General features: G+C 40.8%; 1 protein-coding gene across 1 annotated transcript; it reads right to left on the minus strand.

Moving 5' to 3' along the window:
* Positions 1 to 7,105: 7,105 nt before the first annotated feature.
* gcm2 (GCM transcription factor 2) lies at positions 7,106 to 12,311 on the minus strand. Its single transcript, XM_014181225.3, has 5 exons — positions 11,766 to 12,311; positions 11,088 to 11,340; positions 10,272 to 10,384; positions 9,652 to 9,777; positions 7,106 to 8,525 (listed from the first exon to the last, which is right to left on the minus strand). The coding sequence occupies exons 1-5, from the start codon at positions 11,859 to 11,861 to the stop codon at positions 7,605 to 7,607; spliced, it is 1,509 nt and encodes a 502-aa protein (XP_014036700.1). The 5' UTR covers positions 11,862 to 12,311; the 3' UTR covers positions 7,106 to 7,604.
* Between the last annotated feature and the right edge of the window lie 2,011 nt (positions 12,312 to 14,322).

Consider the following 14,322-nt stretch of genomic DNA (forward strand, 5'->3'; position numbering starts at 1 on the left):
AACACTAACCTATTAAAAACAGTACTGTAGCAATTTGCTTTTTTGCAGTAGACTATAGGCCCAATACATTATCACTGCATATTGGCTTTACTTTAATTGACCTGCCAATGCATTGTTGTTCAGACCATTTTTTTGAGGTAGGCTATATGATCACACCAGTAATAGATCAGTTGTGTATTACTTATGAGGCACAGCTGAGTGAGCTTACTTTTAAATCATTTGCTTTTTATTTTACTGGGCTGATGGTGCCTGCATCTGATGGTCAGTCTCAGCGGAGGGAGAGAGCAGCAGACTGAGGCTCCACCTTTCAACATCCCTCCGCTCTCCCTTTCCTCCACTGACACTGACAATAAAGGGACATCGTCTTCCAGCTGATGGGGAAACTAGTCGCACTGCGTTATTTCTGCCTCATGGACAAATTCCTGTTGTTACTCCTATGAACAGAGAAAGTGAAATATTCCTCAATATTAAAAAAGACCCAAGAGGCTAATAATAACAACGCAAGCTTATAGATACACTTTCCTACTCATTCATTACAGCTGCAGTGCTGGTTGTAGCATGACTGGAAGTAGGGAGAACGCACATTTTGTGTGTTGACAGTGCTGAGTAAGAACTTTATAAAAACTCACTCATAAAAACTGCAGCTCTTTGCTGTATTTGTTGACAGTCTCTCTCTAGTCATGTTTTAAAAGTTTTTAAATCTCACAGTAACAACTTTACTGTAGGTTTCTTTTACGCCTGATACGTTACTGCAGACACGGGAATCTGAGCCATCTGATTGGCCATCGAAAGGCCTATAGCAGTGGCGGTTGGTGCCGTTTAAGATGAGGGAGGATAACATTTTTTTAATGGACATGGTCTTATTTTTATTACAGCATATTGAATGACTGTCATTCATATTCCATTCACCCAGCTCAATGTAACATAGATAGGTTTAGGCAACTGCATGACACTCACATTTTCCCTATACCCGTCACAACCTAGCCTATGAATGAAAGTTTACAATGTAGGTGCACAGGTAGAGAACATTTTGAGTAATCAAGGTGACAGACAGTGACACATTCAATACCGCCTTGCACACTCTTGCATGCATCTAGCTGATCTAGGGTGTAATCATTAGTCCAACAGTTGCAAATTAGAGTTTCTATTGGACAAATTCAGTTATGTTTATCCCTGTTTTGTTCCATTTGCTTCTGTTTAAGATATATTTTTCAGCAGATTTGGCGGAATGAATACACCCCTGATCACACACTTCACTTTCATAGCAGCCACATAAAAACAGCATGATCACTTTTCTCGTTGTACATATAATTCCTTTTTGCAACTATCTACGCGCTTTCATCCTCTCATCTTTTTCCTAAGCTTGTGGACTTCAGTGGACACAACACATCAGCTGTCTGTGGCCAGGCGAAAAGCATTTCCAAGTATCGTTGTCACGTCATAGTCAACATAGCTACTAGAACCAATGGATTAGTAAGCCTGCTACAATCATGCAGTACAGTGTACAGTCAGAAAGCAGTTTAGCAGTTACATCGGCAGGGCCCGGTGGCAATAAATTAATAAAACCAAAAGCTTACCTTGACTTGGAAGAGTTCCAGTGTTGGATAGCCATAGCAGGCTAGCTACAATAGCATCCCTCTCTGTTTGAACCAGGTGTAGGGTAAACTGGCTAGCTGCATTCGCCAGCTAATTGAAAGTGAAAATTTAAAAAAACATAACCATATATAGCTAGCTCTCTCTCGCTTCATCTAAATTTTGGAACAAACTAATTTGTTCAAAACTGTTCAACTATTGTCTTTCTCTCTTTGAGTCAACTACTCACCACATTTTATACACTGCAGTGCTAGCTAGCTGTAGCGTATACTTTCAGTACTATATTCATTCTCTGATCCTTTGATTGGGTGGACAACATGTCAGTTCATGCTGCAAGAGCTCTGATAGGTTGAAAGACGTCCTCCGGAAGTTGTCATAATTACTGTGTAAGTCTATGGAAGGGGGTGAGAACCATGAGCCTCCTAAGATTTGTATTGAAGTCAATGTACTCAGAGGAGGACAGAAGCTAGTTGTCCTCCGGCTATACCATGGTGCTATGCTACAGAGTTCTGCTGAGGCTACTGCAGACCTTCATTGCAAAACAGTATGTTTTACTCAATTATTTGATGATGTGTATATATTAAGTATAGTTTTATCTAAAAAGGATAACTTTAATGTTTCACAATTGTTTTATTTTATTAAATTCACTGAGGAGGATGGTACTACACTGAGGAGCCTCCACTGGCCTACAGTGCACTTGAATTGCTCTCTGGGCCCGCCAGGAAGGGAGAGTTTGTACCTTCAGACACATGAAATGGTTCAAAATGAGAACACTTCGCCTACCCGGCACACAGGGCTGCTGAAGGCTTTATCGTTGGGCTTTTTATTGAAATGTTTGGCGATCGGCTAGGAATGCCTTGGAGATCGACCAATCGATTGCTATCAAACTGTTGGTGACCCCTGTCCTATGGGGACGAAGAACCCTTTTGGAAACCTAGTCTAAGAGTGTACTGTGTTCCATCCACATTCCTTTGAGATATTACTCAAAAACGGATATAGCTTATATTGTAGTGACAGTCATTCAAGTGACAATACAATACGTTGTATCCATTTCCCATTGACCATTTAAACCCCTTTTGGGGGGCCCTAGTGGAGATGTTGAATACTGGCAGTTACATCGGACATGCTCTGCACTCTTACAAATTACACAACACTTAAGCTGCCAGACTGGGCTGTCTGCTGTCAACAGCAGTTATTGAAATTACAGTCCAATGCGGCAGATGAAGGTTTAAAGGGAAACAATAGGCGCAAAGTTTGTTTTTGCAGGCGATGTGGTGACATGGATTCTAGCGCTCAGCGCCCTTTAGAATCGGTCTCAGTTGATTTATGTTAATGATACATGGCCGCCGCATTCCGCAAAGCACCTGCATTCCAGCAGCCTTTCAGGCAGGGATATCGAGGCCTGGTATAAAGAATAACCTGTCCCTAACCATCTATTCTTAACAATTATGTGACATCTTCAGACTGGCATGCCTGAGATTCTTGCTTCGGTTCACGGCTAAGGGCAAAACAACAGAATCCATCAGGTGCGACAGCTTCCTAGGCTAGCAGACTTACAGTACATGTCTGAAGACCAGATGTGGGAACCGTGGCATGATTGTCATTGACTGTTGTTGTTTGAAGAAGAAGCTATAATAAAAAAAAAACAGTGAGAGACTAAACTTGTTGGAGATTGATGAGTTTTTAGTTAATTATTATTGTGTCACAGATCAATTTCATCTGCATTTATGTCTGTATTTGACTGGAGGTAGCTGTGGTGTGATGAATCAGCTTTGTGTAATCTATAGGTGGAACAGAATGTGTTTCTGGGCTCTTCAAGAACAAAATCTATAGAAGTCACTCATCAATGGTTCTCACTTAAAGGGATCAGAAAAGCTGAAAGGCTCAGAGTTTGAGGCCGTGTGTGTGTCTACATGCTTTACTATACTTGTGAGTACCAGAAGTCCTCACTTGTAAAAAGGCTATTTTAGGTTTATGGGTTAGACAGTTAGGGTTATGGGTTAGGGAAAATAGTATGTTGATTGGGAATCGATTGTTGGTCCACAAAATGTTTATGTGCCCATCAGTGGGTGTGTGTGTGTGTGTGTGTGTGTGTGTGTGTGTGTGTGTGTGTGTGTGTGTGTGTGTGTGTGTGTGTGTGTGTGTGTGTGTGTATTTTTATTCATGCGCCCATCAGTGTGCGTGTGTGTGTGCGTGTGTGAGGTACACTCAGACAGAGAGAAAAAGGTCTGTATAAATGGCCTATTTTTCTGGCCTCGAGCAGCTGAGGCCCTGCACTAATCAGCCTGAGTGGCCTGTAGAGAGCCAGAGAGCACCTAGCCTGCCTGTGCTGTGTACCACTACCACTACCACCACCGTCCAGCAGCTAATGTCAAAGTAGTAGAGGAGCGTAAAAGGCTGTCGCTCAAGCTGTTGGAAGGCTGGTTCAGTGGGCCCACCACCTGGGACCTTCCATCTTAATTTTCACAGGAATGCTTTTTGGGAAAATACTCAAAGCCCCATTCTTTGGGGAGAAATGTTGAATATGTACAATGTTAAAAAAGAGACATGTCAATGCAGAAAGCAAATGTTTGATGCTTTTGAAAGGGAAAATTGAACCATGAAGGTACAATACAATGCTTTCCTACTGGTAGTCTGTGTTTACCAGCTTTAAAGCGGAAATGTGCAATTTCTGTAAAAAGCTGAGGGATGGGGCTGGAGAAATGTAACCACTCAAATTTATAGAACTGTGGATGCAAGGACTTATTATACCATTTTTATTTTTAACCATGTTTTGAGGCTATATAGTGATTGTTTACATTTACTTTGTTTACAAACATTGGAGGTAAACAAGCTTATATTTTGGTTTCGGATGGGGTACGACAGTTGAACTAAGCTCATGAGGCATTTATAAGTTTAAATTCTTCAAGAATCAATGAGTACATATCATTAATGTATAAGTCAAAATATGGATGTATAAACTGCAGATTGGCCTTTTAAGTTACTTCAGTTTCCCCAATATACATGTTCTGTACTGGGCACTGCAACCCTCGTTGTTGGCAATACTTGCCAAGGCCCATAATGTGTTCAACAGTCAAAGGCATCTTCCCACTTCTGAGTGGCTTTTGGATCCCTTTGAAGCGCTATATGGTTGGAGAGATAACCGGGCACCTGCTTTTAAGCATGGCGTATCTCTATCCCACTGTTTGTAAACAAAACCTCTTGAAGTATGATGGTGTAGGATGAGGGCTGGGGGAGGAATATAGGGGTGGCTGCAGATTCACCAACATTAATCAGGCACCCATCAGACAGCCAGTGCTACAGCCCTGACAGCGGTATCGTGGTTCTGTACCTTCTGAGTGGAGCATACTAGCTTAGTCAACCCCTCAGTAGAATTCAAGACAGGTTTCATGAGAGAGAAAGATCAAAGGTCAAGCAGGGGTCAGAGCCCTAGAGTTTAAAGTTTGCTGTGTTTGGGTGAAGATTAAAAATGTCACACAGGTGTGTATTATATGCGTTGGAATCCACATGTTCTGGAATGTTCACTAATGAGGTTATTTGCACTATTATTAGCTACCACCACCACTACTATTTGTAGTACATGTACTACAATACAAGTCATTGATAGTGGTGAAAGTTATGTTGATAGGATGATGATTATATGTTGAGGGTCAAAAGCAGAACACTTTGACTTGTTTTTCATCCAGTGTGAATGTGAGTTTAACACAGCTTGAGTCAATGCTTGAAAGAAAATACTGACTACTATCCAAGTTGTAACCTATAGAAACCATCTAAAACCGGACAGTGAAATACAGAGTTACACACACATCAGAGCCTTGTTCCTCGCTAGGTTTCTTCCTAGGTTCCTGCCTTTCTAGGGAGTTTTTCCTAGCCACTGTGCTTCTACATCTGCATTGCTTGTTGTTTGGGGTTTTAGGCTGGGTTTCTGTATAGCACTTTGGACATCTGCTAATGTAAAAAGGGCTTTATAAATACATTTGATTGATCACTCTTTAGAAGAAAGCACTACAACATCAGTATGTAGGCCTGCAATTTGGTACCAGGAGGGCTCTACTCAATCCGCATCGCGGAAGTTCAGCTTTACAGCGTGATTGAAATTTAAAGGCAATGTTCCTGCTTTAGCGGAGACTGCATTCACGGCTGACGCTGCATATGTAGATTCAATCGGAAATGACCTTTACATTTCTACTGCGGAATGTGTAATGCTTCAGCATTACAGATTTAATAGAGCCCCTAGTTCATTTTTTGAGAAGTGCTAAAAAGTATCCATTGTCACAATTTCGTTGTAAATACTGTACTAAACAAGTGGAAGCTGAAACAGGACTGTGAAATAAAGCCAGGACCCATGTTTTTGTTAGTCATACAGTCCTACAGAGGGGAATTGTATTGTTAATTAGATGTATGGATGTACCTGGCAGCTAAACAAGTTAGGTTTGATGAATCACTCAAATCTCAATTAGCTAATTCTGTTTTGTGTTGTACTGCAGTACATTAATTGTGTAAGTAGGGCCTACAAATAATACACTGCACTGTACCTTGCACTGTAATATAATCTATGATCCTAATATACTATAAATCAGCCAAGTCTATAATCTTGAAGAGAAGAAACAGGCTAACAGTCTGTAGCCATCGTCCTGGCTATTCAGTCTCATGAGCTCTACGTTACATTTCAACATTTTTACAAGCATGTTGCATATTAACGTTTTTGTTGTCAAAACATTGTATATTAGGTGTAGCCGGCCTACACACCCAGCTTAATTACATAGAAAAGGCTACATCTCTGTAGAATTAAGCCAATACAAGGTAAAGGCTTTCTGAAATATTGAAACAGAGACGTTATTAGTCATCTGTGATCAGTCTGTCTGACAAGGCTACCATTATGTCTCCTGTCAGCACACAGTTACACTAAAAAGAATCACACATATGGAGAAACTGATTCACGGCTAGCACCACCTCTGTCCTTACAATAATAGAGAGAGTCATTTGTTTATCTAGACGGGACATCAGAGGAAAAGTCCCCGGCGGAGTCCGAGTGTTGAGCTTCCAAATGAAGCGGCGCCGCTTCCCTGCTGAACCGGCCGCGAGGAGAGATACTGTCAGCGTCAGGTATTACCGGCATTCTGGAAGAAGGGGAGAAAGACTCATCTCTTCTCCCTCTATCTTTCTCTCGTCTCTACCCCAGAGTGGAGGGAAATACTTGTCAGGGCGCCTCTGAACCACAAGATTGAAAGCGACCCGATGACAAACCTGACGATTAATTGCCCAACTTCATCCCTTTTGACACGAGCACATCCTTTTCTGAGTGAGTGAGTGTGTGTGTGGGGGGGGTGGCAATGAGCTTATGTTTCTGACTTATGTTCCTCACCCCCCAGTATTTTAAGACAGTCGATAACAGTGTAATTACTTTGTTTAAACTGCAAGGTCTTGCAAAGGGCTGGAAGTGAATGAAGTGAATTTGACCAAAAAAAAGGCAACATCATAACCACAGCATCAGAATGTGTCAAATCTATGGTAGGAGCTCATTGAATTTTTATGTCACATAACAATGTTCACAAACTGTACAGTTGAAGACTGCATTTACAGTTGCACTGTACCACAAGCATTTTCATGATACTTTGTTGGCCATTCCCAGTCTATAGAACATTTATTTCAGTGCCATAGGAATATGATGTGATATTGTAACAGACAAAATACCTTAAGAATACATATTATTCATTTTCTACAAACACAATAATCCGATTTAAAAAAAAAATCCAAAGGCAATAATAATTACTTTGTGGCTTTTTCTTATGCATTAAATGGGGAAATGTTGGGAACATCCTAGAAGAGTCTAGACTCAATGTAGTGTCATCACTAGCAGTCCAAATGGAATCCAACACCTCAAATATATAAATAACAATAGAGCTTTACAAACCTGATAAAAGGTGGCAGAAAGTCTGTTCCAAGCGTTCTTTCTGGTCATTTGCATAACTATCAAATCACAGTCTTTGTTTTGGTGGCTTCCTCATCGATCAGTATTCCCCTCCGTCGTATCTAAATGGATGAGAAACCCTGTCGGGATAGCTGTTGGACGCGTAGTTGCCGTAGCGGTAAGTGTCAAAGTTCTCAGCCCTCTCAATTTTAGCTGGCAGGGTTTCCGGCTGGTACGACAGCGCAGACTTGATGACCCCAGAATCTTCAGGAATCTTGAGATCGGAGTAAGAGGTGGGCGAGGTGTCCTCGAGCAGGGAGCTGCAGCTGGGCAGGCCCTTGACGTCGTAGATGTTGTCGCTGTACTTGACCACGGAGGACTTGGGGCAGGGCTGGTAGGACACTTTTGTGGTGGTGGTAATGATGGTCTGCAGGGCAGCGGGCGTGGCTGGCGCTGGGCCAGGGTACCTGCACGGGTACTCACTGTTGTAGTAGTGGTGGTTGGTGTTGCCAGGAAACTGTCCGTACTCGCCCCGCTCACTGTACGTCCCCTTGCCCAAGATCTGTTTCCAGCCGTGGTGCTTGCTGGTCGTGTCGTAGTTGTTGCGGTCGTGGCCTGAAAGGACCCCGGTGGTGTGGGTTGTGGCAGTGCTGGTACCCAGGCCCGAGCTCACCTTGCTGGGCTCCGGGGCCTCCGCCTGGGGGCTACTGGGGTCCTTATATAGGGCTGTGTAGGAGCCCGAGCCTAAATAGCTCGGCACGGCAAAGTCGTAGCCACACGGAGGCCGGGGCATGTACAGACGGTGGTTGGGCTGCTTCTGGAGTGTGGATGGGGCCTCACCCATGTTGGCGTGGGAATCGTAGGCAAACTTGTAGGGCTCAGGGTTTTGGAACGGAGGGTAGTGCTGGGTCTGGATGGGGAAGTTGGACTCAGCGATGATGCTAAAGCGGTCTGGGCCCTCCATGCAGGACAGCTGGTGCAGGTTGGGGAAAGGAGCGCCCAGGTCGTGGTATCTCCCAGTCTGAAGAATATTTTGAACATATTAGTGATTGGCTAGGCAAAGACAGTCCACTGCATCTACCAATTTAATAAATGGCATGTGGGTAGTTTGTGAGTTTTTTACTTTTCAATCACATTGTATATGCAAAGAAGGGCTTTTACACTATTCGAAGTACAGGTCACAAAGTGCTTACTGTTTCTGCCACCCAAACTAAACAACCACAACGGGAAAGCAAAGGCAACAGTGACAAGGAAAACATGTTGAAATGAACCATCCACCTCTGGCTGAGCAGGTAAATATTCAAAGCACACTTGAACAAAAATATAAACGCAACATGTAAAGTGTTGTTCCCATGTTTCATGAGCTGAAACAAAAGATCTCAAAAATATTCCATACCCTCAAAAAGCTTTTTTTTCTCTGAAATGTTGTGCACTAATTTGTTTAAATCCCTGTTAGGGAGCATTTCTCCTTTGCCAAAATAATCCATCCACCTGACAGGTGTGGCAAATCAAGAAGCTGATTAAACAGCATGATCATTACACAGGTATACCTTGTGCTGGGGACAATAAAAGGCCACTAAAATGTGCAGTTTTGTCACACAACACAATGCCACAGATGTCTAAAGTTGAGGGAGCGTGCAATTGGCATGCTGACTGCAGGAATGTCCACCAGAGCCATTGCCAGATCATTTAATGTTCAATTCTCTACCATAAGCCGCATCCAATGTTGTTTTAGAGAATTTGACAGTACGTCTAACCGGCCTCATAACCGCAGACCACGTGTATGGCGTCGTGTGGGCAAGCGGTTTGCTGATGTCAACATTGTGACCAGAGTGCCCCATGGTGGCAGTGGGGTAATGTTATGGGCATGCATAAGCTACGGACAAAGAACACAATTTCATTTTATCGATGGCAATTTGAATGCACAAAAATACTGTGAAGAGGTTCTGAGGCCCATTGTGAGGCCCATTTTTTTTAAAGGTATCTGTGGCCAACAGATGCATATCTGTATTCCCAGTCATGAAATCCATAGATTAGGGGCCTAAGGAATTTATTTCAATTGACTGATTTCCTCATATGAACTGTTGCATGTTGCGTTTGTATTTTTGTTCAGTATAGATATGACTATTGAGGGCAAAGTTTCTTACATCTGGCTCCATCAACCTCCTCTTCTGGGAGAAGTGTGGAGAGGACATCCTCCTCTTCACTGCACTCCTCCGGACCTCTGTCTCAGACTTACTCTCTGGTCTGGGGTGGTCATGGACCCCCTTCGCCTGCAATCACATCAATACATACTAGGATGTTACTTTCTTGAAATTAGAAACATCTTTGGTCACATTTAGGATTACTCTTAACTAAATAAATTGTAATATTTGTGTGGGAATGTTTTGCACAGAAACTCATAACTAAAAATGGTTTGTTTATTGTTTTTTACTTTAATTAACTCATATCTTTACATTTCACTAATAAAACAACAAATCCATGAAGGCATGTTAATTATCATTTATTGCCTAATATCACAAAATAGAAATACTAAAAACTCAACACTTAAGTTTACAGTACTTGTAGGTCTGCTTATAAACAGCTAATAAACATACATAGTTAAGTAAATGCATGTATAAGATCTGCTGTACAATACATTACAGTACTGTACATTAATTATTGTATGAACAATTGTATTGTATGAACTTGTATGAATGCTTAAAAACGGTTAATACAGAGACCTGCAAACGTGTTACCTCTCAATTCAGAATATGAACCCACAAACCTGGAAGAATATAGCTTTTCCATCTATTCTCCAGAAGTTGGTGACGGGATAGCCACTGTGTCCTCTGCATGGCATCAGCTCCAGGGCAGAGTTACAGCTGGGGCACAGCTTCTCTGGAGAACAACCACCAATACACACAACCACACAGTTTTAAACAAAACCATGTTGGCTAATAGTATAGAAGTGATTTTTGTATTCAAGTATTGTAAGTTTATTTATGAAATATTATACTGTTATGATGTGAGGAGAGGAATAGTATATTATGTGGAGAGTGGTTGAAAGTGAATGCTGATTAATACATTTTTTACAATTAAAAAAAAGAATACGTATTTACTATGAGGGGTATTATTTTTAATTAGACCGTTTTTTCCCCAGTCAGACCAACAATATCTGAAGTTGTTTAATAAGTAGGTGTTCTGTATATAAAGCTTTATTGAGTTTATTTTATTGAAGCACCAAGTGCCACATTTCTATAGTGTATCAAGGTCATGACGATGTGAATGAATTGAGTCAGATGTATCAAGTGTTACCAGGTGTTAAGTTTAATAGTTTAATCTCTTTACAGAGTGAGTGGAATTATAGGCTATTCTCAAAAACAGCCTACAATATCGACAGGCCCAATAAGTAGGCTATCATTATGAATAATTTAACTGAGCTCATTAAGCTTTAAGAATAATTACAGTGTTTATTTAGACAATAGGCAATTATTTGATTCAACATCAATAAGTGTTTTAATGTCTTCCTCGTTTTTCCGAGGAGACGGGTCGCCAGGTGTACACCATAAACATGACAGCTGTGCATAATGCATTTACTCACTTTGTTGTTTTTGTCGTGCTTTGTCGCAGATAGCCGGTCGGAGCTGGAGTTTGCTTCCGTCAGCCAGCGTGCAGTTTCGGCCGCAGACTACCACGCCGAGGCAGGACTTCTTGAGAATCTGACAGTTGTGGTTGTTGGTGTTCCGCATGGCCCATCCGCTCAGGTGCCGCTGTGCGTTCTTATCCTCGCCGGTGTAGATGTAACGAACATACCCGTCCGTCCACTCCTGGAAAGCGTCATACTGCTTTGTGTCCTGTCAGAATTAGGGTAAAATATAGATTTTGATGGATTCATTATTTTTAAGTGCTTTTTATTAAAATGGATAATACGGTTAAAACAAAAACTACAGGCCAATTAATAGAATATTCCTGCAATTAGTGTTTATTGTGACGAGAACCAAAGATATGGACACAAACTGCAAATGAATATATGTTATTTGATATCTGAGCTATGAAAGCATAGCATAAGGCAAATCATGACAACATGCGTGTCAACTAATATATCATTAACTCTGCATATCTTCACAAATTAAAACTGATTTATTCGATTCAAACCGTGACCTACTTTATTTTATAGGCTACCACATGCTATAGAATTTGTTATTTTAAATAGCTGTCAATTAATATATTTTAAATGATAGCGTCAACTGGCGTATGCAAAACGTCGACATTAGCCTACCTGAGGCAGCTTTGGGTCGTTGATATCCCACGTTAACTTCATACCAAAGGAAGAAACACAGTCGGGGTCTTCAAACTGATCCGAGGACTTTGACATCTTGTTAGAATCTCACAATTTTACGGTTTTGAACTTGACTCATAGCAGGACCCACCAATACAGGTACCGTCCCGTAGCCGCGCACCTTACGAAATCACTTACTTTGTCAAAAATAAAGCATATGACAGACAACGCTAAAAATGAAAAAATAATTAGAGAATATATGTCCAGAAGTACATGATCTTCATCCGATTTCCTTTCTTTTCTCGGTGTTAATCCAAAATGCCCTTGTGTCCTGGGGAGTGTCACGCGATGCCACCGGAATAACAAGGTGAATGACTGTAGGTAAGGGCTGTCTCGTCTATGTAAAGGAGGAGGCAGGACTAGGAAATATGTCTAGCCTCAGCTCTGTTGAGGCTGAGCACTTTCAGTTCACCTGATCCGTGGCACTGACCTCCACTTACTGCATGTCCGTTTCCCCGAACGTTTCTTTCTAGTACTGTGTATGTATGAAACATCAAAAACTAATAGGCTATTATACTGTGTCTCTATGTTGATCTTGAATATACACAGACGTCATGAAATGACTCACGGCCGCCCACAAACGATGGGAATTGGCCTGGGCTGTTTCTGTGGGTCTATCTTCATTTATTTTTCGATGATGCTTGCAGTTCTGACAGGAAAATTATCTGTTGTAAATTTCAAACCTATTGGTTAGGATTAACGAGTCCTCTGAGCTCATAAATCAGCAAAAATATAATGTGAATAATCTGAATGTGAAATAGCAACATTCAACGGTTACACAAGTAGCCTACATTGACAGGTGTCAACAAGTGATCTATCTGAGATCATTAAGAGTTGTTGTATGTAAACCTAAAGCCACACTGACGTGTAAACACCAAAACAGCTGGGGCTGCACATTAACAATAAACAAAGCATCAATCATTCTGCATTGTTAACGAATGTCATGTTTTAGAGATTTTTGTAGGCTACACCCATGTCTTTACCTATTGTTTTATTGTGGAATGTTGTTCACTTTTATTTTATTCGGGAATCAGAATTTGGATATTTTCCCGACAGCATTTGGCAGAGAATAATACACATTTGAAGCATGTCAGGGGTTTGTTTGCATGTTTCCATCCGCCAAATTGGCACTGTTACGACTTGAGGCTGATCAAAACATAGGCTAGGCTACTGTATACGGTTAAAATGTACTTTTTTCAATTATTATTCTCCTTCATGTGAAATTAAAATCTATTGCTGTCCATTAGGCTATTCATTGAGCGAATTACCAGAATATCTAAATAGAACCACTGGCATAGCAGCCCATCCAACCCAAACATATAACAAAATGTATTATTTCTATATATTTATTTAATCGTTTGTTTGGGGTCGCCCCAGAGGTAAGCCCACTCCCCTCAAACTCTCACAATAAAAATAAACTGGCCATAATGGATATTATCTGGAAAAGGACCTTATGTAGTTTCTTGCAATAGCCCTCTGTGACTAAGGAATATTTCTCTCAAAACTGTGATTTCTATAATATGTGTCTGGAGATTTGGTCAACTGTCAGATTTGTCCAAAATTAAACAGTAATGAGTAGGGTCAGCTATAACATAAGGACCCTTTATTAATGTCCTCGTTACATGTAGTGCAACAAGACCACTCTGTAAAGTTCTCTACTGTTGATAGATTTAAACAAACAATATTGTAATCACCAAGGTCACAACCATAAACTGTCAGCTCCATCTGACTGATAGGTTCAACTAGAATATGCATTTTGGCTCAAATATGTTACATTTAATTAGGTTTTAAAGTCATACAGCAACTGAGGAAAAACAAAATTGCTACTGTGTATACCACTTGAATGAAGTAGAACAATTTCATTTGTCAACTCAGTAAGACAAACAGTCAGATTTTTGTCTAACTTCAACTCCGTCACATTGCTGAAAGATCTGATAGAATGGTCGTTTTTATTGGGGATTTTTTACCACTAACTGTGAAAGTCCCATTTTAATTGATCAACATTCGAATGTTATGCACAACTTTAGATGTTTGTTTGGCCATTATGTATCCTCCTTATGCAAATAAGATCGAATGGCTTCACACACAAAAAAACAACAAATGTTTTTCCGCCCAAAACGGCTTCAAACACAATAATGGATTCAGATTGCTCTTATCAAGAAAACTTTCACAGTTTCACTTAGTTTAGTTTGAATTACCCGTAACGAAAAGAAAGGAGATTACAACATGTATTTATTTGGACAGATTATGGTCCTTCATGCGCGTCTTTTCTAGCGTTAGTTCACTAATTAGATTCACCTGTGGGAAATTGTCCCTATAGCTACACTCGCACACCGCTAATTATGAACGTAAGTTTGTTAATTTTTTTAACAATTAAATGCAATCGTTTCTTCGTGAATTATTGCCTCGCTGCCTAAAAAACGGTAATATTATCGTAAAACATGGTAAATTATGGAAACGTATTTAGATTTGCTAATGTTAGTGAATATAGGACCCC

The sequence above is a fragment of the Salmo salar genome, chromosome 29, assembly GCF_965601325.2.
Source record: "Salmo salar chromosome 29, fSalSal1, whole genome shotgun sequence".
Taxonomy (NCBI): Eukaryota; Metazoa; Chordata; class Actinopteri; order Salmoniformes; family Salmonidae; genus Salmo; species Salmo salar.

What these genes read in the sequence shown, in the direction of transcription:
- gcm2 (XM_014181225.3), bottom strand. Translation starts at nt 11,861, where the DNA reads ATGTCAAAGTCCTCGGATCAGTTTGAAGACCCCGACTGTGTTTCTTCC. An exon ending in AGCACGACAAAAACAACAAA is followed by an intron (nt 10,385 to 11,087) that starts GTGAGTAAATGC and finishes GTTGTTCTCCAG; the next exon opens with AGAAGCTGTGCCCCAGCTGT. An exon ending in GGAGGTTGATGGAGCCAGAT is followed by an intron (nt 8,526 to 9,651) that starts GTAAGAAACTTT and finishes AATATTCTTCAG; the next exon opens with ACTGGGAGATACCACGACCT.